The 26,154-nt window shown below is 42.1% G+C and overlaps 1 protein-coding gene across 5 annotated transcripts in view; it reads left to right on the forward strand.

The window, feature by feature from the left end:
• The window catches only part of il15 (interleukin 15), a 45,311-nt gene extending 20,517 nt beyond the window's left edge, over positions 1–24,794 (forward strand). The window contains exons 2-7 of one of the 5 annotated variants that reach the window (XR_009655089.1): positions 7,097–7,177; positions 9,440–9,534; positions 15,321–15,417; positions 15,571–15,612; positions 15,796–15,921; positions 22,753–24,794. Coding sequence is in view for 3 of the 5 variants with exons in the window: in XM_060926507.1 (XP_060782490.1) it covers positions 9,440–9,534; positions 15,321–15,417; positions 15,571–15,612; positions 15,796–15,921; positions 22,753–22,884 (492 nt within the window). In the remaining 2 variants the exon portion in view is untranslated. The remainder of the gene's footprint in view (positions 1–7,096; positions 7,178–9,439; positions 9,535–15,320; positions 15,418–15,570; positions 15,613–15,795; positions 15,922–22,752) is intronic. The other 4 variants (XM_060926507.1, XM_060926509.1, XM_060926510.1 and 1 more) reach the window with 4 other exon arrangements.
• The last annotated feature ends 1,360 nt before the right edge of the window (positions 24,795–26,154 follow it).

Here is a 26,154-nt window from a genome sequence, read left to right on the forward strand (position 1 = left end):
AACTTTTGCCTCAGTATATCAAGCACTGATTACTTTTGATTCATAGATATTATGCATATGTTGTGAATTCGGAAACAAATGCAACTAGAAAAGCACTCGGAGAGCGCAGACCTCCGCCAAGAATCCTTTAAAAAAATCTGGGATCCAGAAGGTGATCCGGATCACCGCCAAAATTTAATGGATTGTTACTTGTGCCCAGTCACACCTCTGGAAAAAATTTCAGAGCAATCCGTTCATAACTTTTTCCATAATGTTGCTAACAGACAAACCAACCAACAAACAAACCAACGCTACCGAAAACATAACCTCCTTGGCGGAGGTAATAAAGATTGTTGGGTTACAAATAGTTTATTTGTGTTTTTTTTTCTCAAATATTTCTTCGGACAAGTCAACTTCACATTCGGACAAGTAAATTTCCTTTCAACTTGCCCGACAGGACAAGTGGTTTCAAAAGTTAATGTAGAGCCCTGCCTGTGTCTGGTTGGAGTCTCATCATTGCTCCTGTGGAGGACGGCCCCATGTGGACAGTTGAAAGTCACACTTGGAGGACGCTCTGGACACTTACAGTAATGCTTTTATGGCTGAGGACTGCAGTTGACTTGCTAACTTTAGGACTGCAGTTGTCATGAACAGTTTTGCACTCAAGTTTCCATCAATGAAGAGTTTATAACATCAATGAAACTGACTTCATGTTAAAACTGTTAATGTTATAGTCATGTTGTCTGTTGTTGCCCAAATGAGGATGGGTTCCCTTTTGAGTCTGGTTCCTCTCGAGGTTTCTTCATGTCGTCTGAGGGAGTTTTTCCTTGCCACCGTCGCCACAGGCTTGCTCATTGGGGATAGATTAGGGATAAAATTAGCTCTTGTTTTAAGTCGTTCAAATTCTGTAAAGCTGCTTTGCGACAATATTTATTGTTAAAAGCGCTATACAAATAAACTTGACTTGATTTGACTTGACTACACTCTGGACAAGTCGCCAGGTCATCGCAGGGCTGACACATATAGAGACAAACAACCATTCACACTCACATTCACACCTTCAGTCAATTTAGAGCCACTAATTAGCCTAACCTGCTAAGCATGACATATATAATGTCGTAATTAATTAATGAAACTATTTTATGTTTTGGGGGGATTTTTGCCCATTTGTCCTTGCAAAAAGCTTTTAGTTCTGCAAGATTCTTGGGCTGTCTTGCATGCACTGCCATTTTGAGATCTATCCACAGATTTTCAATCATGTTTAGGTTAAGGGACTTTGAGGGCCAGGGCAAAACCTTTTGTCCCTTTATTAAGGATGATATCCTGATACAAGCTCTATTCCGTTATGATAAACTGGTGTCACCTATACGTAAGAAAGATAACAATATCCAGTAAGCCCCCACTCCTGAAACATGTTGTATCTTTTAGACAGTTTGCACACATGAGCTTAAATGATCCATCCATCTATCCATTATCTGTAGCTGCTTATCTTGGACAGGGTCGCAGGCAAGCTGGAGCCTATCCCAGCTGACTATGGGCAAGAGGCAGGGTAATGAAGAGTTATAACATCAACGAAACTGACTTCATGTTAAAACTGTTAATGTTATTGTCATGTTGTCTGTTGTTGCCCAAATGAGGATGGGTTCCCTTTGAGTCTGGTTCCTCTGGAGGTTTCTTCATGTCGTCTGAGGGAGTTTTTCCTTGCCACCCTCATCACAGGCTTGCTCATTGGGGATAGATTAGGGATAAAATTAGCTCATGTTTTAAGTCGTTCAAATTCTGTAAAGCCGCTTTGCGACAATGTTTATTGTTAAATGTGCTATACAGATAAACTTGACTTGACACTGACACTGGAGACTCTTTCCAACATATCCTTACACAAAACCTCACCATAGAGATGATTAAACATCTTTCTTTGTTAAATAACAACGCATTTTTAATGAGCTTATTATTAAAGCCATGTACATGCACTTCTATGAAGCTCTATAGTGTCTGTGAAGGTTCTCAGTCATCCCGGTTATAATAAACCATAGGTGCTAAAGAAGGCAACTGGACTTGCTTGAAATTCTTGATGTTTCACCTTTCATCCAAAAGGCTCCTTCAGTTCTGTCTGACTAGTGGGGAGTTTCAGGTATTTATCCTCTAGTGGATCAAAAGAAACCCTAAGGGGAGTCGTTAAAGTCACCTGGGTCGTTGAGTCATCCTGTAGGTGTAGGTCACTGGGGGCCGGGTGTGAACGGTTTTAGCACCCTAGAGGGTCGTTAGGGTGATCTGTGGGTTGTTGGCTCTCTCTGCCATCTAGTGAGCCATTGAAGTCAGCTGAGTTTTGGTGTGGATGTGTATTCAGTTGTCTGAGAAGCGTGCCAAGGGCTGCATTGTAGGTGGCTGATAAGTGGTGTCTCAGGTGGTGTTTACATTATACCGTATCCGTCTCGTTTTCATCGCGGATGCACTGTCCGTTCACATTAAAACGCCGGGAAATGACTCCACAGGCGGAACAACTTGAATCCGCCAGGGCCCACATATTCAGTCCATTACGTATCTGATCCGGTGCTGTGTAAACATTGAGGAACGAGGATACGCTGTGCTGAGCTCTAGCTGACGTCATCATTGAACAACGTCACTGTGACATCCACCTTCCTGATTCGCTGGCGTTGGTCATGCCACGTTGGTCATGTGACGCGACTGCTGAAAAACGGCACGGACTTTCACTTCCTGCTATTTGTCCCGAATCACTGCTCGTGTGCTTCACTTGCACACTCTGTGAGCTGTGCAGGGCCGGAGTGCGCACCCTCCAGAGGGCACTCGCTGTTCAGGGCGGAGTGATTTGGAGCGCAGGATGCCTGCGTAGCCGAGCGTATCCGTGTATTGGCGTTGCTGTGTGCACGCAAATCGTTTTAAAAACGTTAATCTGATGATCCGCTGATACGGTCTAATGTAAACACCACCTCAGACCACGTTCTCTGTTCAGTGACAGTCATTCCTGGTTGACAGATGGCTTCTTTTACTCCTCTTTCAAGCCACTGGTATTCTCTGGCTAAAATGCATACATTGCAGTCCTGAAACGAGTGTCCTTCATTATTGAGATGAAGATGGAATGTAGAGTCCTGGCCTGAGGAACTGGCTCTCCTGTGTTGAGCCATGCGCCTGTGAAGTGGTTGTTTCGTTTTCCCAATGTACAGGTCTGTGCATTCCTCACTGCATTAAATTGCATACACTACATTATCCTGTTTGTGTCTGGGTATTCTGTCCTTAGGGTGGACCAATTTCTGCCCCAGGGTGTTCCTGGGTCTGAAGTGTTTAGGGATGCCGTGTTTGTAGAAGATCCTCCTGAGTTTCTCAGATAGTCCAGAAATGTAGGGAATAATAATGTTCTTGTGTTTGTTGTTGTTTTCTTCCCTGTCCATTATGTTTCTTTTTCTGGTCTTGACGAAAGCCCAGTTGGGATACCCACACTTCTGAAGTGCTTCCTTGATGTGTTTTTGCTCCTTCTCTTTTCCTTCTACTGTTGTAGGAACGTTCTGAGCCCTGTGATGTAAGGTCCTGATGACCCTCAATAGGGTGCATCAGTTGCCCTCACTTTCATAAAATCTGATGCATTTTTGTTTGGGCATTCCTTTTCACCAATAAAGACATCCTGTAAAATTTTTTGACCATATTCAAAAGTCTAATGGTGGCACCATGAGGTTCATTTTTTGCCAAAAAAACGCTTATTTTATGTTTTCGCGTAAGGTTTGAATCACAATGTTGGACTCCATTTATTGATTTCTTGTGAGCCAGAGATCATGTTAAGAACCTTTGCAAGGGATTGAGAAGCATTAATGTGATTCATGATACATTTGTATTGTTTAAAAGTAGCTGAACAATGATTCAATGAACAGCTAAAACTCAAACTGTGCTTGATAATATATTTAGAATATGTACTAAAAATGTGTATCTAAGATATTTGGTATACTCTATAAGGTGCCATAATGTTTCATGAAAAGTGATCGAAATTTTGTCATAAAAGTCATAAAATAGCAGCTTTTTCCATAACTTTGAGCTCCTGGTGCCACCATTAAACTTTTGAATTTTGTCAAAATATTTCACCCAGTGTGTTTTCTTACCAAAAGGAACATAAAAACAAAAATGCATCATGATCGGAGGAACTTTTCATTTTTAGGGGGCAACTGATGCACCCTAACCCTCAATTTGTGTTCCAGTGGGTGACAAGAGTCAAACAGTAGGTACTGGTGTGTGTGTGTGTGTGTGTGTGTGGGGGGGGTGTTCCGGTAGACCTTGATGCTAAGGCTTCTGTCTTGTTTGATGTGCACGCTGCAGTCCAAAAGGATAGGTTGTTTCCACTGATGTCCTCCTGAGTGAACTTGATGTTGATATCCAGCTTGACCTCTGCCTGACCACCACCTATTTCCAGTTCAACAAATGTTTCTACAGACAGAAGCATGGATGCACCATGGGCTCACTGGTGTCCCCTATAGTGGCCAATCTATATATGGAAGAAGTGGAAAACAAACAAAGCTTTGACCACTTTTTCAGGAGTCACTCCTGGCCACTGGTTCAGGTATGTGGATGACACCTGGGTTAAAATCAAAACCCATGTGGTGGAAGCCTTCACAGAGCACATCAATACAGTGGATATCAACATCAAGTCTTGGTCTGGGTTGAAGTGGACTCAAAGCACAAGGCAAAGAAACACACAAGATGGAAAGTGACTCCACCCCACAGCAATCACACTGTGTGATGAAAAATGAACAAAAGAATAGATGTGGGTCCTAAAATGCATACAATTGATTATTGTTTGGGCTCTAAAGTTAATAATAATAATAATAATACTACATCTGTTTTGTATAGCGCTTTTCATGGTACTCAAAGACGCTTTACAGGAGGTTCAAACACACACACAAACATACACACACAGACAACAAGGAAAAAAAAAAAGTAAAAATTCCACCAAATAGGGTCAGGATGTAGTTCCCGTGGTGTAGCAGCCACAGTCCCACCAAAAGGCACACGAAAACAAGTCCCACATCTCCAGCACCGCCGCCGTGACGCCGTCAGTAACATCGCTTGAACACCACGCAGTGGATCCACAAAGCGAGCAGAGAAGCTCCGCCATGCAGAGCGCTGGTGTGGCCCAAACCGCCTGCACAGCCGCCGCGACACCACCGAGCAACATCGCTCGGAACATCACGCCAAGCGTTAAAGCTGGACAACCACGATGTAAAATGAGCAACGAGCTCACTGCAGTCCACAGCTGGGAGCGCAGGCATCGCCCATGGTGAACCAAGGCCTGGAGGGAACCAACGCCCAAAACTAGGTCCGGAGCTACACCACAACCGGCGGACAAAACACTCAAACAAACATCAAACTACACAAACACACAGAAAAAAATTAGAAAAAGAAATAAAACAAAACAAAAAAAGCAAAACAAAACAAAAAGCATTGTCACTAGTTGTCACTAGACCATTGGTGTATCATGCTCTGACTTTTTCATATGCCTGGGTTTATCCAAACCACTCTTTGACTATCTAGTGCAGTAAAAAAAAAAAATATTTGATATAAATGCTTGTCACAGAAACTGGTCCAAACTCTTTCTAAAAATCACCAGTTTAGTCCTGTTCATGGGGTTAGGTTCTTCTCATCTCATCTCATCTCATCTCATTATCTGTAGCCGCTTTATCCTGTTCTACAGGGTCGCAGGCAAGCTGGAGCCTATCCCAGCTGACTATGGGTGAAAGGCGGGGTACACCCTGGACAAGTCGCCAGGTCATCACAGGGCCGACACATAGACACAGACAACCATTCACACTCACATTCACACCTACGGTCAATTTAGAGTCACCAGTTAACCTAACCTGCATGTCTTTGGACTGTGGGGGAAACCGGAGCACCCGGAGGAAACCCACGCGGACACGGGGAGAACATGCAAACTCCACACAGAAAGGCCCTTGCCGGCCACGGGGCTAGAACCCGGACCTTCTTGCTGTGAGGCGACAGCGCTAACCACTACACCACCGTGCCGCCCGGTTAGGTTCTTCTGTATGATTAAACTCTCACATCTGGCATGAGAGTTATGAGAAGGCTACATTTGTTGCAAACCTGGATTTTTACATCACAGATGGCTATGAGGTGGCATGGTAGTGTAGTGGTTAACACTTGCTTCACAGCAAGAAGGTTCTGGGTTCGAGCCCAGTTGTGCTAGTTTCTTAAAAATAATTTTTAGACTTAGTAGTGGCAATGAAAATGTTTCTTTCTCCCAGTACACTCCAACAAAGATGGTCTTCCAGTTTGATTTTCAACAGGTAGCCATGAAAGGTTTTATGCAGTTTCTTGACAAGTCGTTAATACACTGACAAAATTCATGTCCTTAGTTAACACCACTAGCTTTGAAAAACACAAGCTAGCACTGTAGATGTTACCATGAATGGAGAAAACTACAGTAATTAAAGGAGAACATGTAGCTCTGTGGTGCCTGGGAGCATTTACTAGTACATCTCAAATTAGTATATCATGAATTTTTATTTTGTAATTTGATTCGCAAACAAAACTTTCATCTCATCTCATTATCTCTAGCCGCTTTATCCTTCTACAGGGTCGCAGGCAAGCTGGAGCCTATCCCAGCTGACCACGGACGAAAGGCGGGGTACACCCTGGACAAGTCGCCAGGTCATCACAGGGCTGACACATAGACACAGACAACCATTCACACTCACATTCACACCTACGGTCAATTTAGAGTCACCAGTTAACCTAACCTGCATGTCTTTGGACTGTGGGGGAAACCGGAGCACCCGGAGGAAACCCACGCGGACACGGGGAGAACATGCAAACTCCACACAGAAAGGTCCTCGCCAGCCCCGGGGCTCGAACCCAGGACCTTCTTGCTGTGAGGCGACAGCGCTAACCACTACACCACCGTGCCACCCCACAAAACTTTCATATATTCAATATTCATTACATGTAAAGTGAAATATTTCAAGCCTTTTTTTGTTTTAATTTTGATGATTATGGCTTATAGCTCATGAAAATCAGAAATCCAGTATCAAATTATTAGAATATTTTATTTTGTGTTTGAGTAAAACAGTATAAATACTATGTCTCTCTCGGTCTAATTCAGTACACACAACCATGATCATGGGGAAGACTGCTGACTTGACAGTTGTCCAGAAGACGATCATCGACACCCTCCACAAGGAAGGTAAGCCACAGAAGGTCACTGCTGAAAAGGCTGGCTGGAAAAAGTGCACAAGCAATAGGGATGACCGCAGCCTTGAGAGAACTGTCAAGAAAAGTCAATTTAATAACTTGGGAGAGCTTCACAAGGAGTGGACTGAGGCTGGTGTCAGTGCATCAAGAGCCACCACGCACAGATGCCTTCAAGAAAGGGGCTACAACTGTCGTATTCCTAATATCAAGCCACTCCTGAACCAGACACAATCTCAAAAGCATCTTACCTGGGCTAAGGAGAGAAAAAAACTAGACTGTTGCTCAGTGGTCCAAAGTCCTCTTTTCAGATGAAAGTAAATTTTGCATTTCATTTGGAAATCAAGGTCCTAGAGTCTGGAGGAAGAGTGCAGAGGCACAGAATCCAAGGTGTTTGAAGTCCAGTGTGAAGTTTCCACAGTCAGTGATGATTTGGGGTGCTATGCCATATTGGTGTTGGTCCACTGTGTTTTTATCAAGTCCAAAGTCAATGCAGCCATCTACCAGGAGATTTTAGAGCACTTCATGCTTCCATCTGCTAACAAGCTTTATGGAGGTGCTAATTTCCTTTTCCAGCAGGACGTAGCACCTGCCCACAGTGCCAAAACTACTACCAAATGGTTTGCTGACCATGATATTACTGTACTTGATTGGCTAGCCAACTCACCTGACCTGAACCCCATAGAGAATCTATGGGGTACTGTCAGGAGCAAGATGAGAAACACCGACCCAAAAATACAGGCGAGCTGAAGACCGCTATCAAAACAACCACGACTTCAGTAACATCTCAGCAGTGCCACAGGCTGATTGGCTCCATACCACACCGCATTGATGCAGTAATTCGTGGTAAAGGAGCCCCAACCAAGTATCGAGTGTATAAATAGACATACTTTTCAGAAGTTGGATATTTTCTGTATTGTAAATCCTTTTGTGATTGATCTTGGAAAATATTCTCATAATTTGAGATACTTGATTTCTGATTTTCATGAGCTATAAGCCATAATCATAAATTAAAACAAAAAAGGCTTGAAATATTTCACTTTGTTTAATAAGTATAGAATCGGCGGCACGGTGGTGTAGTGGTTAGCGCTGTCGCCTCACAGCAAGAAGGTCTGAGTTCGAGCCCCGTGGCCGGCGAGGGCCTTTCTGTGCGGAGTTTGCATGTTCTCCCCGTGTCCGCGTGGGTTTCCTCCGGGTGCTCCGGTTTCCCCCACAGTCCAAAGACATGCAGGTTAGGTTAACTGGTGGCTCTAAATTGAGCGTAGGTGTGAGTGTGAATGGTTGTCTGTGTCTATGTGTCAGCCCTGTGATGACCTGGCGACTTGTCCAGGGTGTACCCCGCCTTTCGCCCGTAGTCAGCTGGGATAGGCTCCGGCTTGCCTGCGACCCTGTAGAAGGATAAAGCGGCTACAGATAATGAGATGAGATGAGAAATATAGAATCTGAAAGTTTAGCTTTTTGAATTAAATTATGAAAAAAACTAACTTTTTCACAATATTCTCATTTCATGAGATGCACTAAAATTGGTCTTGCTGGCATGATCGGACTCCATTTAGAGTGACGTGTTACTGCAAATCATTACAACGTTCTTCTGGTTAATCAGCTTTATCTTCTAATGAAACATTTTTATCTTGATGTGAGTGTTCTCTTCCAGTATAACTCCACCCCCCATACACAGGGCATGAGGGCACACTGAATGGTTTGATAATGCAAACCAGTTGCCATTATAGTCCCCAGATCTCAATTGTTTGAACTCAGAGATATTAGACTGTTGTGTAAGACAGTGCTCTGCACCAACACCATCAAAACACTAACTGGGGGAAAAGCTTGTGGAAAAAACGGTGTTCCTCGCACCAGGACAGTTCTAAAGATTTGTAGAATCTGTGCTGAAGAATATTGAAACTCTTCTGGTGGCTTCTAGTGGCTCAACACCTTATTATCACACTTTTGTCATCCATTTGTTGCCTGTATTCTGTAGTCATGCATGCTTGTGGGTACATAATAATAATCTCATTCATCTCATTATCTCTAGCCGCTTTATCCTGTTCTACAGGGTCGCAGGCAAGCTGGAGCCTATCCCAGCTGACTACGGGCGAAAGGCGGGGTACAACCTGGACAAGTCGCCAGGTCATCACAGGGCCAATAATAATAATAATAATAATAATGCATTTTGATTGATCAGTGTGTACAAAATGAATGCACTTGCACTTCTCAGGACATTTTTGTTTCTTTTAAAAAATGCTTTTCTCCTTTACAGAGAACCTTGAGGTGTATCTATGTTGTTTGGGGTGTTGGCAGTAATCTGGAGTGCCATATAAACCTCGAGGGCTGGAATTCTTTCTTACTTCTGAGGTACATCACTCAAACATATAGTATATCACGAAGGAAATATGAGCCTGATGATGACAGTTAAGTTATTCCATGAAATCGAGTCGTACATGAGCTGATAGATTGAGTGAAATAACTGTTTTATTCAATCCACATTCACTGGATTTTGAGAAACGGAGCATTTTTATTTTTTGCAAATTCGATAAATAAAAAACTTCATACAAAACGTCCGGCAAAATAATTTCTGCTTAGAATGTAAGCAAACCGGTGAAATGACAGTAGCAATGTGCAAAAACTGCTATAATAATAATAATAATAATAATATTAATAATAATAATAATAATAATAATAATAATTCTTTACCATCAAATACTTTCATTCCTGTTTTTTGTATTTTTGGGGGTTCTGTTTTCAAGTAGTTTTTTTTTCATCCTTGGTTGGTTCAACAACACGCTCCACCATTTTGCTTTTCTCTACTCACAGTATCTGAGCTGATAGCCTCATAGTAGAGTAGCCAATCAGAGTGTGCGATTGCTCATATCCAGTGAATGTGGATAGAATAATAACCGATACCGGATATGCAACAAAGAACATTCATTTTATGCTTCAGTCTCATACTCATTCCCTACCTTTGAATCATTTATGTTGAGAAATGTAGCCACACCTTTTTTTTTTCCTCCATTATAATACTGTTTGAGGGTGGAGGATGGTGGTACACATTCTCCTTCCTTTCTGGAAAGAAGTCCAACTCAAGCACAACACATATGTGTAGAACAACTGTATAGAGCATGAAGATTGTCAGAAAAGCAACTTAACTTTCATATTCTTGATGTCGAAATGATCAAATGGAACCATACAGTGTCTTGCAAAAGTATTCATCCCCTTGGTGTTTGTCCTGTTTTGTCGCGTTATAAGCTGGAATTAAAATGGATTTTTGGAGCGTTAGTACCATTTGATTTACACAACATACCTACCACTTTAAAGGTGCAGTTTTTTTTTTTTTTTTTAAATTGTGGTCCTATTGAGAGATACGCCCATCTCCGCTGTGGATCTTTGCAGCTCCTTCAGTGTTATTTTTGGTGTCTTTGTTGCATCTCTGATTAACGCCCTCCTTGCCCGGTCTATGAGTTTTGGTGGGCGGGGCCTTCTCTTGTCAGATTTGTAATGGTGCCATATTCTTTCCATTTTGCTATAATGGATTTAATGGTGCTCCGTGGGATATTCAAAGTTTGGGATATTTTTTATAACCCAACCCTGATCTATACTTCTCCACAAGTTTGTCTCTGACCTGTTTGGAGGCTCCTTGGTTCTCATGTTGCTTGCTTAGTAGTGTTGCAGAGTCAGGGTCCTTCCAGAACAGGTTGATTTTATACAGACATCATGTGACAGATCATGTGACACTTTGATTGCACACAGGTGGATCTTACTCAACTAATTATGTGACTTATGAAGTGAATTGGTTGGACCAGCTCTTATTTAGGGGTTTCATATGAAAGGGGGTGAATACCTATGCACACTCCAGATTTCTGTTTTTTTTCATCTTAATTATTGTTTGTGTCACAATAAAACAACAATTTGCACCTTTAAAGTGGTAGGCATGTTGTGTAAATCAAATGGTGCTAACCCCCCAAAAATCCATTTTAATTCCAGTTTGTAATGCGACAAAACAGGACAAACACCAAGGGGGATGAATACTTTTGCAAGACACTGTACTAAGAGGATTTTTCACATGTACATTAAATTGATGATAGTCAGATTTGAGAGTAACATGGTCAAATATAAATGTTTAGAAATGGTGCACTTGCCACCAGGAAGATCTACAAGATCACAAGAATAGCTTGTGTTTTTCTTTCTTTTTTCTTTTTTTTTTACACCATTGTTATTCGTCTGACCACTTTTTGTGTTCTGCAGCTTCTCAGTTTTCAAGCTATTAACCCCAAACCAACTTGAACTTGTACGTCCTGAACCCGAATTACGTGCCTGCATACAACGTTTGAAAGGACACACTAATTCTCTTGTTTTCCATTGAAATTACTAGAGGTTCAGATTCAGAGTTTTCCTGCTTGGCCTGCCCAACACATCCATGACATCAGCTATGACCTGCCCTCATCTTTTTCTTGCTTTTCATCCGTTCATTTTTGTCCCACTGGCAGCAATGCATTTTATCCCATTGAAATGAATGGAGTTTTGGAAGCAAGGTCATCCTGTTTGGTTACGCCTCATCACAGAGCCACCAAACTTCATCTCATGGCTCAGGCCAACTCACCCGACACGGACGTCCATCCATTATGAGTCGCACACATCTTTTTTGCACTGTGGAGCAATCGGACTCTCATTTTTCTTCCTGGATGTGCGTCTCTAGTCTTCATTTCTTTTCTTCCACTTTTTATTTCACAGGTTATGTTCAGCTCACAAACCAGATGACAAAGTAACACAAAAATAAAACACTGTCATATTACCGTCACATCTTATTTCCATTCACACCTGATTACACACACCTCCTGGTAAGAGCATCCCCGAGTTTGAGAAGGGGTTTTGTGTGCCTTTAGCATCCCCCAAAACATAAAGGTATTTAAAGTTGGTAATTTCAGATATTACTTTCCATCTCCACTGCCCAAAGATGATATAACTTGTGAGCAGTAAAAAGTACATCCATTGCTTATCTGCACAGGATGCGGATACATGGCAGTTCACCAGAGCCTGGCCAAGACCAGGCAGGTCAGAATTCACACTTCACCTTTCCTGTCCACGTTACTATTACAGTTGGCTCCTCTTCCAAAACCATGAAACAGAAGTTTTGCCGGTGTTCCCCCCCCCATCCTGACAAGCAGATATCAGATGAACTCTGTGAAATTCCCAGTGCTCCTAATTTACTCAGTGTTTGGGAATGGAAAAAGTATGAACTTGGTAACTGCCTGAAAACAACACATAACTACAGTAGAAAAGCACTCGGAGAGCGCAGACCTCCGCCAAGAATCCTTTAAAAAAATCCGGGATCCAGAAGGTGATCCGGATCACCGCCAAAATTTAATGGATTGTTACTTGTGCCCAGTCACACCTCTGGAAAAAATTTCAGAGCAATCTGTTCATAACTTTTTCCGTAACGTTGCTAACAGACAAACCAACAAACAAACCAACGCTACCGAAAACATAACCTCCTTGGCGGAGGTAAAAAGGCCAAGGTAATTTCCTAACAGAACGTAATACAGAAGATTGAAATGAGCAAAAATGACTCGTCCATGTGTGTGTTTGTCTTCACGAACATGCAATTTGGGCTGGGTCGGATCTGTAAGGTGGAGTTGAATTGTAATGAAAGATTCAAAGATTTCAGTAAAGTTCATTTATTCCCAAAACAAGCATACTTTTTTTTTTCTTGAAACAAGATGAACCGCATTTGACAAATGTCCAAAATGTACTTACTTGTTTAAAAAAAACCTTGTTTTATTTTCAAAGGTGCTCCAAATAAGACTTTAACACATTTTGTCTATACAAGATTTTCAGGATGGACTGTCTAAAAACTAGCCTTTCTAGCTAAATGAGGTTTTGCTTGTTGGGCAATTATGTCTTATAATAAGGGTGGCTAGATGTTTTGACTTGAAAATAGACAAACTTCCTAAGATTTTTATTTTTTGCAGTGTGGGGTTAAGGTCAGGCGAGTTTGCTGGCCAATTAAGAACAGGGATACCATGGTCCTTAAACCAGGTACTGGTAGCTTTGGCAGTGTGTGCAGGTGCCAAGTCCTGTTGGAAAATGAAATCTGGATCTCCATAAAGTTGGTCAGCAGCAGGAAGCATGAAGTGCGCTAAAACTTCCTGGTTGACGGCTGCGTTGACCTTGGACCTCAGAAAACACAGTGGACCAACACCAGCAGATGACATGGCACCCCAAACCATCACTGACTGTGGAAACTTTACACTGGACCTCAAGCAACGTGGATTCTGTGCCTCTCCTCTCTTCCTCCAGACTCTGGGACCTTGATTTCCAAAGGAAATGCAAAATTTACTTTCATCAGAGAACATAATTTTAGACCACTCAGCAGCAGTCCAGTCCTTTTTGTCTTTAGCCCAGGCGAGACGTTTCTGACGTTGTCTCTTGTTCAAGAGTGGCTTGACACAAGGAATGCGACAGCTGAAACCCATGTCTTGCATACGTCTGTGCGTGGTGGTTCTTGAAGCACTGACTCCAGCTGCAGTCCACTCTTTGTGAATCTCCCCCACATTTTTGAATGGGTTTTATTTCACAATCCTCTCCAGGGTGCGGTTATCCCTATTGCTTGTACACTTTTTTCTACCACATCTTTTCCTTCCCTTCGCCTCTCTATTAATGTGCTTGGACACAGAGCTCTGTGAACAGCCAGCCTCTTTAGCAATGACCTTTTGTGTCTTGCCCTCCTTGTGCAAGGCGTCAATGGTCGTCTTTTGGACAACTGTCGAGTCAGCAGTCTTCCCCATGATTGTGTCGCCTACAGAACTAGACTGAGAGACCATTTAAAGACCTTTGAAGGTGTTTTGAGTTAATTAGCTGATTAGAGTGTGGCACCAGGTGTCTTCAATATTGAACCTTTTCACAATATTCTAATTTTCTGATATACTGAATTTGGGATTTTCATTAGTTGTCAGTTATAATCATCAAAATTAAAATAAATAAACACTTGAAATATATCAGTCTGTGTGTAATGAATGAATATAATATACAAGTTTCACTTTTTGAATGGAATTACTGAAATAAATCAACTTTTTCATGATATTCTAATTATATGACCAGCACCGGGCGGCATGGTGGTGTAGTGCTTAGCGCTGTCGCCTCACAGCAAGAAGGTCCGGGTTCGAGCCCCGTGGCTGGCGAGGGCCTTTCTGTGCGGAGTTTGCATGTTCTCCCCGTGTCCGCGTGGGTTTCCTCCGGGTGCTCCGGTTTCCCCCACAGTCCAAAGACATGCAGGTTAGGTTAACTGGTGACTCTAAATTGACCGTAGGTGTGAATGTGAGTGTGAATGGTTGTCTGTGTCTATGTGTCAGCCCTGTGATGACCTGGCGACTTGTCCAGGGTGTACCCCGCCTTTTGCCTGTAGTCAGCTGGGATAGGCTCCAGCTTGCCTGCAACCCTGTAGAACAGGATAAAGCGGCTACAGATAATGAGATGAGATGAGATGAGATGAGATGACCAGCACCTCTACATGTCCTGACTGATTCTGAGTCCTGGTCTCCATGTTTTCCACACTGCATGTTCAGAGGTTAGAAAGAATAAAAACACATTTTATGACTGACTATCTTGTATCTAGCTTTGTTGGTAATGTTTTGTCCAGGTTAAAGTTGGTCCCATGTTAGAAACAGAGTATCGGCGACTAATATTCTGACATAATTGGCACAGTGCCAAAAATGAATTTGCCATGGTGCCAACCAATCAATGAGGCATCAAATTAAATGACCTATAGCTGTTTTGCAAATCCAAATAGTAAAAGTAGTGTCATTCTGGTCCAAACATACACTTTAGACCGAGCTGAAACATCATGTACATCATGGATGTTTTGAAGGATTTCTGCATGGAAAATGGACCATTTAGGGTCGAACTTAAACATGACTTCATGTCAGATTTACAGTAATTTTCCCTTGGTCAGGTTTCACTTTTGTTTGTATTTCCTGCATTCAGAGGATTGGTAGTTTAATGCAGCAGTTCTAACTCAAAATCCATCATCTGAGCATCCGGTATGAAAATCTGGTGGACTGACACATATATTTTTAATGCATTTAAAAAATTTATGAATGGGATTTAAATGTGAAGTTTTCTCAGTAATGTTTTTCATCTCTGTGTAGCTGTCTGAGTGTATTTGCGACTCATGTGGATGCTCACGGTGAACAGAGTCTGAGAGAGCTACAGGAGGTGCTCAGAAACATGACTCCATTGTTTAACGTAAGCGGTATTTACACTTAAGAACATAAGCTACATATTACTGTATATGTGTTCTATGGTGCATTTTATGGCTACTCCTTGTTTCACTCTTTTACTAAATATTTACCTGCTGAAAAAAAATGTCATTAATGAGTCAAAAACATTTGTTTTTAGGTATCGAAGGCGTCCTTGTATGCCCCTTTGCCAAATTTAACTGTAAGTTCATTTCATTTCAATGATGAAACAAAATCAATCAAATTTTCAAAAATCATTTACTGATTACTAATTGTAAATGTACAAATAATAATATCTAATATTACCTCCACATGATGACATACATGCAGTGGAGGATATACTGTAAATGAAGTTGGAGTTCATGGAGTTTCATCCTGTCTATAGGGATGCACTAAAAAGTTAATGTACTGCTACCTGCTGGAGTTGAATGTTATACTACACGAGGAAGAGGGCGATGAGAACGACTTATCTGTTATTCACAGCCTTAAAAAAGAGTACAGCTCCTCCAACGTAAGTCTGTTGGAAATGCTTTTTGGCCTGATCATGCTTTTTGGTGTGGTTTGTATTTTTTTTTCCACATAAAGTATGTTGAAATGCTTAAATGCAGAAGAGAAAGAAATTTCTGCCAGGTTTAAAGGAACAGTCCACCGTACTTCCATAATGAAATATGCTCTTATCTGAATTGAGACGAGCTGCTCCGTACCTATCCGAGCTTTGCGCGACCTCCCAGTCAGTCGGACGCAGTCAGACGCGCTGTCACTCCTGTTAGCAATGTAGCTAGGCTCAGCATGGCCAATGGTATTTTTTGGGTCTGTAGTTAGATGCGACCAAACTCTTCCGCGTTTTTCCTGTTTACATAGGTTTATATGACCAGTGATATGAAACAAGTTCAGTTACACAAATTGAAACGTAGCGATTTTCTATGCTATGGAAAGTCCGCACTATAATGACAGGCGTACTAACACCTTCTGCGCGCTTCGACAGCGCATTGATATCTGAGCTCCGTATCAATGCGCTGCCGAAGCGCGCAGAAGGTGTTAGTGCGCCTGTCATTATAGTGCGGACTTTCCATAGCATAGAAAATCGCTACGTTTCAATTTGTGTAACTGAACTTGTTTCATATCACTGGTCATATAAACCTATGTAAACAGGAAAAACGCGGAAGAGTTTGGTCGCATCTAACTACAGCCCCAAAAAATACCATTGGCCATACTGAGCCTAGCTACATTGCTAACAGGAGTGACAGCGCGTCTGACTGCGTCTGACTGACTGGGAGGTCGCGCAAAGCTCGGATAGGTACGGAGCAGCTCGTCTCAATTCAGATAAGAGCATATTTCATTATGGAAGTACGGTGGACTGTTCCTTTAAACTAGATAAAGATGTAGGCAGATGACCTGAAGTTGTGAAATTCTTTATGATGAACACCTGTACACCTGCACAAATATCCAATCAGCCAATCATGTCACAGAATTGCAATGCAGGAAATCATACAGATGCAATTCAAGAGTTTTAGTCAATAAAGAAAAAATAATAATCCCAGTGATTTTGACTGTGGCATGGCTGTTGGTGGTGCCAGATGGGTTGCTTTGAGTCTTTCAGAAAATCGAAACACAACATTCTCCTGAGTTTACGCAGAATAGTGTAGGAAACAAACAAACAAACAAAAAAATCTGGTGAGCAGTAGTTCTGCATGTGGAAATGCCTTGTTGAAAACAGAGATCGGAGGAGAATGCCCAGACTGTTTGGAGCAAACAAAGTATACAGTAACTCAAATTACCACTCTTTACATCTGTGGTGAGCAAAAAAAAAAGGCGAAAGCAGCAAAAGACATTAGAGTTCCACTCCTGTCAGTCAAGAACAGGAATTTGAAGCTGCAGTGGGCATAGGATCACCAAAACTCAACACTAGGACATCTGTGGCAACAATAACACCATGGTCAAAGTCACTGAGGTCACAGTTTTTCCCCATTCTGATGTTTGATATAAATATTACCTGAAGCTCTTGACCTGGATCTGCAATACATTGGGTATTCCAAGATGGTGGCACGGCTGGAGCATGCAGCAGCCTCTCCAGATCCAAAATGTTGCTTTTTTTTTTTTGTTCCTCTGTTCGACCCTGTACAGCACATGGACATCAGATCAGCTGGTGTTCATGTCTACCATCGCCAGACACTCCTTCAATACAGATACCATGCAGAAAACATCATAAAAGATGATCTGCTGGAGAAGCTACGTGATCTCGGCCTGCTGCAAGGAACAAGCCTCCAGTCCTCAGCCTCACCTGAGGCTGGTGACATGGGGAGGAGTCATCGGAAGTGGTGTGTGAGGAGGCGGAAACGCAGCAAGCATAGGGGTATCTGTGCTAGGCTAACAGCTAACCCTAGCCGGCTGGCTCTCCCATCTATTCTACTCTCTAATGTCTGCTCCCTGGAAAATAAACTAGACTATATCCAACTCCAGCGGACTACCCGGTGTGAGTTTAGAGACTGCTGCGTCCTTGTTTTCATGGAGAAACAATGACCGAGTTCCAGACACCGCCATTCAGCTGGATGGACTAGCTTTGTTTTGAGCTGACAGAGATGCAGATTAGACTGTTAGATGTAAACTGTTTTATTTACCATGGGAATTCACTTCCATATTCATAACTGGAGTTTACATTCTCCCCAGCGCTAATGCTGAGGAAGCACTTTGTGTACTGTACTGTGCTATCAGCGAACTGCAGAACACACACCCAGATGGACTGTTTATTGTATGTGGACTTTGCAATGAGAGGGGCAAACCCACTGGATCTTATTTACAGAAACATTCCTGGCGCATACCAGGCAGAACCCCACCCCCACCTTGGCTACTCAGACCACATCTCTGCTATGCTAATTCCAGCATACAGACCGCTTGTCAGATGCTCCAAACTGGTTCTAAGGCAGGTGAAAACCTGGCCAGAAGGAGCCATCTCTGCTCTCCAGGACTGTTTTGAAAGAACTGACTGGGACATGTTTAGAAAGGTTGCAACTAATGGTGACTGCACTAACTTAGAGGAGTACACACCATCAGTGACCAGCTACATCAACAAATGCATTGATGATGTTACTGTCTCTAAGACCATCATCACTCACCCCAACCAGAAGCCGTGGATTACTGCAGAGTTTGTGCGCTACTGAGGACCCGAGATGCTGCCTTCAGAGCAGGTGACAGAGTGACCCTAAGAGCAGCAAAGGCCAAACTGTCTCGGGCCATCAGAGCAGCAAAGCGCACACACCCAGAGAATCCACAGCTACTTCCAGGACAGCGGCAACACACGGAGCATGTGGCAGGGCATCCAGGCCATCACAAACTACAAGACAACACCACCTGCCTGTGACAATGATGCTTCCCTTCCAGATGCGCTGAACAGCTTCTATGCATGGTTTGAGGCACAGAATGGCGTGGCAGCAAGGAAGACCATGCCTCCTCCCAATGACCATGTGCTGTGTCTGAACACAGCCTATGTGAGGAAAACTCTATGCAGAGTCAACCCACGGAAGGCTGCTGGACCAGACAACATCCCCGGTAAAGTGCTCCGAGGATGTGCGGACCAGCTGGCAGATGTTCTCACTGACATCAACATCTCCCTGAGCATCACCATTGTTCCTAAGTGCTTCAAGACGACTACCATTGTCCCAGTGCCAAAGAAGTCTTCAGTGTCCTGCCTCAATGGCTACCGTCCCATTGCACTCACACCTATCATTATGAAGTGCTTCAAGAGGCTCGTCATGAGGCACATAAAGACCCTGCTGCCTCCCTCACTGGACCCCCTGCAGTTTGTGTATCACCATTACCGGTGAACAGATGACGCCATAGCCACCACTCTTCATCTGGCCCTTAGCCACCTGGATAAGAAAGACACATACATTTGAATGCTGGTCATAGACTTCAGTTCAGCATTCAATGCAGTCATACCTCAGTAACTAATTGGAAAGCTGAGCCTGCTGGGCCTGAACACCTCCCTCTGCAACTGGATCCTGGATTTCCTGACAGAGACTTCAGTCAGTCCAGATTGGGAGCAGAACTTCCAGCACCACCATACTAAGCACTGGGGCCCCCCAGGGCTGTGTGCTCAGTCCACTGCTGTTCACTCTGCTGACTCACAACTGTGCAGCAACTCACAGTTTGAGGCCCTGTCCACACGGCAACGGATTCAGGTGACTCCGATACAATTGCTTATCGTTTAGGCCTGGCGTCCACACGGCACCGGCGTTTTGGGTGCCCAAAACGCAATCTTTTTGAGAACGGGTTTCAGAGTGGAAAGATCTGGCAACGTTGCCGTTGTGAAGTTGTCTGGATGAGTAGAACGGATTTGTTTATGATGACGTCACAACCATATGACCATATGGCTCACTCATGGAGAACGTCAAGAGCACCAAATTCCTTGGTGTTCATCTGGCAGAGAACTTCACCTGGTCCCTCAACACCAGCTCCATAGCCAAGAAAGCCTAGCAGCACCTCTACTTCCTACAAAAGCTGAGGAAAACCTATCTCCCATCCTCATGATATTCTACAGAGGGACTATTGAAAGCATTCTGAGCAGCTGCATCACAGTCTGGTTTGGGAACTGCACCATCTCAGATTGCAAGACCCTACAGCTGATAGTGAGGACACCTGAGATGATCATCGGAGTCTCTCTTCCCTCTATCACAGATATTTACAACCACATGCTGCATCTGGAAAGCCACCAGCATCATGACTGACCCCACACACCTTCACCCTCCTGCCATCTGGAAAAATGTACCAAAGCATTCAGGCCTTCAAAACCAGGCTTTAACAGTTTCTCCCCACATGCTTTCAGATTCCTCAACTCTGAGAGTCTGGACTGATAACACACAGACTATTGATCACACCACTCCCACTGCAGACTTTGCACAGTGGACAATAATGCATTATTGCTTTACGTCTCTCACACACAAGGTTTACATTTATTCATTACCTTTTCATATACTACCTCAATATGCACACTCAACTCTACACCTTATGTTATGTCGTTTATTGTCTGTCTTGTGTCGTTTATTGTCTGTAGTGTTGCGCTCGTTGCACTCTTGCACTTTATATTGTTATTTGTAGTCCTGCAATGTTTAATGTAGCACCATGGTCCTGGAGAAACGTTGTTTTTAACTGTGTACTGTAACAGCTGGATATGGATGAAATGACATAAAAAAAATCTTAACCTTAACCATTATAGTGCTGCTGCCACATTACTGGTTGATTGGATAATTGCATAAATGACCAGATGTACAGGTGTTCCTCATAGTGTTTGATTTTATATATGCACAGTGCCCTCCACAATTATTGGCACCCCTTGTAAAGATTAGTAAGAAAGGTTAGGAAAAAATCCAACTTTAGATGAAGTCGCTTCATCTCACACTGAAAAAATGAGAAAAATCCAACCTTTTATTTGAAATAAATTTATTTAGAGAAAAACAAATCCCTCAGCAAGAAATAATTATTTTCAACAATAATTGTGGAGGTCTGTCTGTCTACACAGTATATGAAAACATAGAGGCAGTGGAAACTTGATGAAACTGTTGACTGTGACTTTTTAAACATTTTCCTAATCTAAATATAATATTTACAATGGCGTAATAGGGCCATTGTAGGTTAAAAAAAATGGAGCTGAGGTGGGGATAAGATTCTAACAAAAAAACCCTCAGAATTTCCAAAATTTAAGTCATACATTTACAAGAAAAAAAAAAATCAGATATTCTCTGAGATTATTAAGTCATAAATTTGTGAGGAAGAAAATGTAAAAAAAAATCTGCAATTACAAGATTAAGAAGTCACAAATTTATGGGGAAAAAATGAAGAAATTCCGAGATTAAAAAGTCAGAAATTCCAAGATTAATATGAAAAATACTCAAATTCTGAGATTAACCCCCCCCCCCCAAAAAAAAGGGAACCCCCCCCAAAACCCCAAAACAGAATTTCTGAGATTTAAGTCGTACATTTTTGAAGAGTGGCCTAGTGGTACCGACTAGTGGCCTAGTGGTAGCGTGTCCGCCTCTTGATCGAGAGTTCTATTCACGGTCGGGTCATACCAAAGACCATTATAAAAATGGTACCTACTACCATCTGGCAAGGCACGCTACAATACAGATGTGCATGGGGAGTTAAACTCTCATGGTTACCAGAGGACTAGTCCCTCACTGTAACCCTAGCTATGTAATAGGCGAGAGGCCGAGGGCTACGGAGATCGGCGCTGCCTGATACGCCATCATCAGAGTTGGACCTGGTTAGTACTTGAGTGGGAGACTGCCTAGGAATACCAGGTACTGTAGGCGTGGGAAGGAAGGACTTTTTTGAGGAGGAAAAAAAAACCCCTTGGATATTCCCTAAGATTATTAAGTCATAAATTTGTAAGGAAGAAAACTCAGAAATTCTGAAATTAAGAAGTCACAAATTTATGGGGGGAAAAAGCTAAAAAATTCCTCAATTAAAATTCAGAAATTCCAGGATTAACATGGGGGTGGGGCGGCACGGTGGTGTAGTGGTTAGCGCTGTCGCCTCACAGCAAGAAGGTCCTGGGTTCGAGCCCCGGGGCCGGCGAGGGCCCTTCTGTGCAGAGTTTGCATGTTCTCCCCATGTCCGTGTGGGTTTCCTCCGGGTGCTCCGGTTTCCCCCACAGTCCAAAGACATGCAGGTTAGGTTAACTGGTGACTCTAAATTGACCGTAGGTGTGAATGTGAGTGTGAATGGTTGTCTGTGTCTATGTGTCAGCCCTGTGATGACCTGGCGACTTGTCCAGGGTGTACCCCGCCTTTCGCCCGTAGTCAGCTGGGATAGGCTCCAGCTTGCCTGCGACCCTGTAGAAGGATAAAGCAGCTAGAGATAATGTAATGTGAACATGGGGGTGGGGGGAAAACCCCAAACCAAAACAAACAAAAACCAACTCTGTTTTTGTCAAGGAAGGAAATCACTTCACTTTGCAAGGTTGGATCAACATCACACCACAGGTGCCACGGCTGAGCATAGAGTGATTGGAAATGTAGTCTTTACTCCTCAATCATGCAATATCAAAGAATAAAGTGCTCAGACATTTTCTCCTACATTTCCCAGAATGCACTGAAGCCAGGAAGTCGGGAAGTACAAGAGTTTTTTCCATGTAAATTTGTGATGACTTAATCTTGGAATTGCTGAAATTTTGCCTCGCAAATTTATGACTATAATCTCAGAGAATATCTGAGTTTTTTTTTCTCAGCTCCATTTCTTAATCTACAATGGCCCTAATATTCTAAACACATATATTGTATAATCTAAACACATACATTGTGTGTTTTTTTTAAACCAACATACAGTTTGTTTCCAATTTTTCTAGAGCTGCAGCGAGTGTTTAGCGTGTGAAGAGCACCCACTTGTCAACTCCACAATGTTCTCTGAAAGGATACAAGAATTTGTTCAGAAACTGTTTTCAGTACTGGGCAATTCAGACTTTAAGGACTGTGATTAGTACACTAAATGTACACCATAGCCATGATGTAAGTAAGCTGTTTTTTTTTTTTGCATGTAGTCAAACAGACTGAAACTTTATTAATGTCACTAACTGTAATGCTATGTCAATATTTATTATTAACACAGAGACTCACATTATATAAAGTTGTTCTTATGCTTAGGTGCTAATTTGATCTATTATCTGTTTTTTTTCTACAAATGATTCTATCTATTTTTGTACAACTGGGGTTTCTTTTCTTTCTTTCAGTTTGATGTAGCATATAAATAGCTGTGATACAATTTGAATTCCTGAACATATACTAAGCTAAGGGATGGGATAAGACCATTGTTCCCATTGCAAATTCCTGTCAGCAGTGTTTAATCCAGTCATATCTGTGTTTATGAAAATACTCCAACTCTGTTGCCTAATCTATAAAACAGATGATGTAAGAATTTTACCTAGCTGTCCTGGACGCTGTGTTTTGCCCACTCGTTAATCCTATTTGCTATGAAGTTGGGTGTGGGTTTGAAACTGCCTCGAAAAATATCCAAGGTGGACTAACCTCAAGTCAGACTGTTTTTCTTAGAAAAATATCCGAGTCATTCTGGACAGTTTTATACAGAAACCAATCCTAGCTCTTCCATATTACTTGTACATACATACACTCGAGTGTTTCACTGTTGGGATGAAAAGCAACACCATCATCAACACCTTCATGTCTGAAAAGAATGGGATGCTCCCTGCAGCTGAGAAGAACCCTTGGAATATTGACAATCGATGGCAAAAGAGTGTGAGATTGACTCACGGAGCAGCAGTTTTATAGTCACTGTACCAGTCAGTCATGGTGGAGCAGGACCTCTGGAATTTTCACATAAAGCTGTCTGTTTATTGGTCAATCTACATGTGTGTCTTCATATATGGTCATGAGTTATAGTTTCTGAAAGAATACAGGTGGTGGAACTAAGGTTCTTCAGCAGGGTTGCTGGGTTTACTTTCCATGATAAGGTAGGGTGAAGGGTTTTGCAGTTTGGGAGAACTTCAGAATCAAGAAGAGCCAATTGATTTGGTTTGGGCCAATCACCTGGGGACCTGCTGGAAAGATCATATATATCAGATAGCGCAAAGTTGGCCTGGGGCATCCAGGGACAGATAAATCTGGCATGACCTTCTCATGCTTTTGTGACCATGATTTGAGTTGGTGCATCCACTTCAACCTGACCTTCACAACATCAAATAAACGGAAATATTTACTTCTTGATAAATGTTATTGAGTGTAATCTCCAGCAGAATGTACTCATACTATACTGAATGATGAATGATGAGTATCTTCACTATTTCTTGTGTGTCCTGAAATCCTAGATGTGTCCAGAAACATTTTAGAATTTGAAATGTTTTCTCTGTCATGCCAAGGAGTTTATTATGATACTCCAAACAATTCCAAACCAGGCCTGGGTGACTGATTTTGAAACGTGTCCTACTGGTGTCCAAGTTCAGGTCAAGGAACCCTGGGCTAGGAACGAAGAGCTTATGGAATGAAGCTCGCGAGATTAGAGTTCATCAACCCTCCTTTGATTGAATGACTGGTGAATTGCAATTCCTCACTGCACACCCTGGATTGCTGCTCATACACAAGGATTTCAGAAGAACACAACCCGAATGATATTGTCATCATAATTTTTCTCCATTTGTGATGGCAACCTGACCAAAAGACAGTGAGTGAGATATAATAAACAATTTGTGTACAGTACGCCAGTTTTGTATATGGTCTGCAAATTTGTGTGATTTTTTAAAAATATTTATTCTATTACATATATCATATCATTGTACTAAAAGGTGTGTGCACGTTGTTCTATGTCTTTACAGAGCTACATGTTTGGTTCTTACTCTGTTTGGAGTCTAATGAATCTAATAAAGCAGTTATTCACACATTGGCCTTGTCACTCATCTTTGTGAGTCATCTCTGCTCTGACGTGTCACTAATACGGTTAAAGGATTTAATCCAATAAAAGGCAGCACTTTCTAGTCTTGGTATGACTTTTAGAAGGAATCAATCATTAAGGAATATCAAGAACATCTTTTTTCCAGAGTGCAGCTTCTCTCTTCAGTCTGATTGGTCTGAATGTGTTGATTAATTTTTAGCTCACCGGCTGTAGCCATCACGCTGTGTCCATTGTCCATCCGTCTGTCCACAATTCACAAAAATTGCTCCTCCTCCGAGTTTTCAATGGCTTGTGATTCTGATTGTTTTGTTTCGAAGATCTAATCAGTCTGCTCCCTAGTTTTGTGCTTTCTCATTAAAGGAGAACCGAAGGCGAATTTATCAAAAATTCTATTTAACTTATTTTATTAAATATTGGAATGCATTTTTGCTAGCTATTTTGTCACTACTATAGCAAGTTATGAGTGTTTGAAATATGCTCTGTAAATATCAGTCCATATGTCAAAGCGATGGCCGTAAACGAGATTCGTTGAGACCTGTGCGAGACATCATAGGACGGAAGTAAAACGTACAGCGGAAATCAAAGTGACCAACATCTGCCAACATCTTTTTTGAAAAAAAGTAGGCAGTAATCATCATTTAAACTCGTTTTTGTGCAATATTTCGTTTGGAAAACAGTTTTCAAAATGGCGGCACTGACACCTGGCTGACACTTCTTCACGTTTCGAAGTCTCGCACAAGTCTCGTGAAGATCGCACGGATAAGTGACGCCTGCTGTGGACCAAACGAACTAAATTCAACATGACTAAAAACCGAATAGACCAATAAGTACAACCCCGATTCCAAAAAAGTTGGGACAAAGTACAAATTGTAAATAAAAACGGAATGCAATGATGTGGAAGTTTCAAAATTCCATATTTTATTCAGAATAGAACATAGATGACATATCAAATGTTTAAACTGAGAAAATGTATCATTTAAAGAGAAAAATTAGGTGATTTTAAATTTCATGACAACAACACATCTCAAAAAAGTTGGGACAAGGCCATGTTTACCACTGTGAGACATCCCCTTTTCTCTTTACAACAGTCTGTAAACGTCTGGGGACTGAGGAGACAAGTTGCTCAAGTTTAGGGATAGGAATGTTAACCCATTCTTGTCTAATGTAGGATTCTAGTTGCTCAACTGTCTTAGGTCTTTTTTGTCGTATCTTCCGTTTTATGATGCGCCAAATGTTTTCTATGGGTGAAAGATCTGGACTGCAGGCTGGCCAGTTCAGTACCCGGACCCTTCTTCTACACAGCCATGATGCTGTAATTGACGCAGTATGTGGTTTGGCATTGTCATGT

Source organism: Neoarius graeffei, chromosome 7, assembly GCF_027579695.1.
Source record: "Neoarius graeffei isolate fNeoGra1 chromosome 7, fNeoGra1.pri, whole genome shotgun sequence".
Taxonomy (NCBI): Eukaryota; Metazoa; Chordata; class Actinopteri; order Siluriformes; family Ariidae; genus Neoarius; species Neoarius graeffei.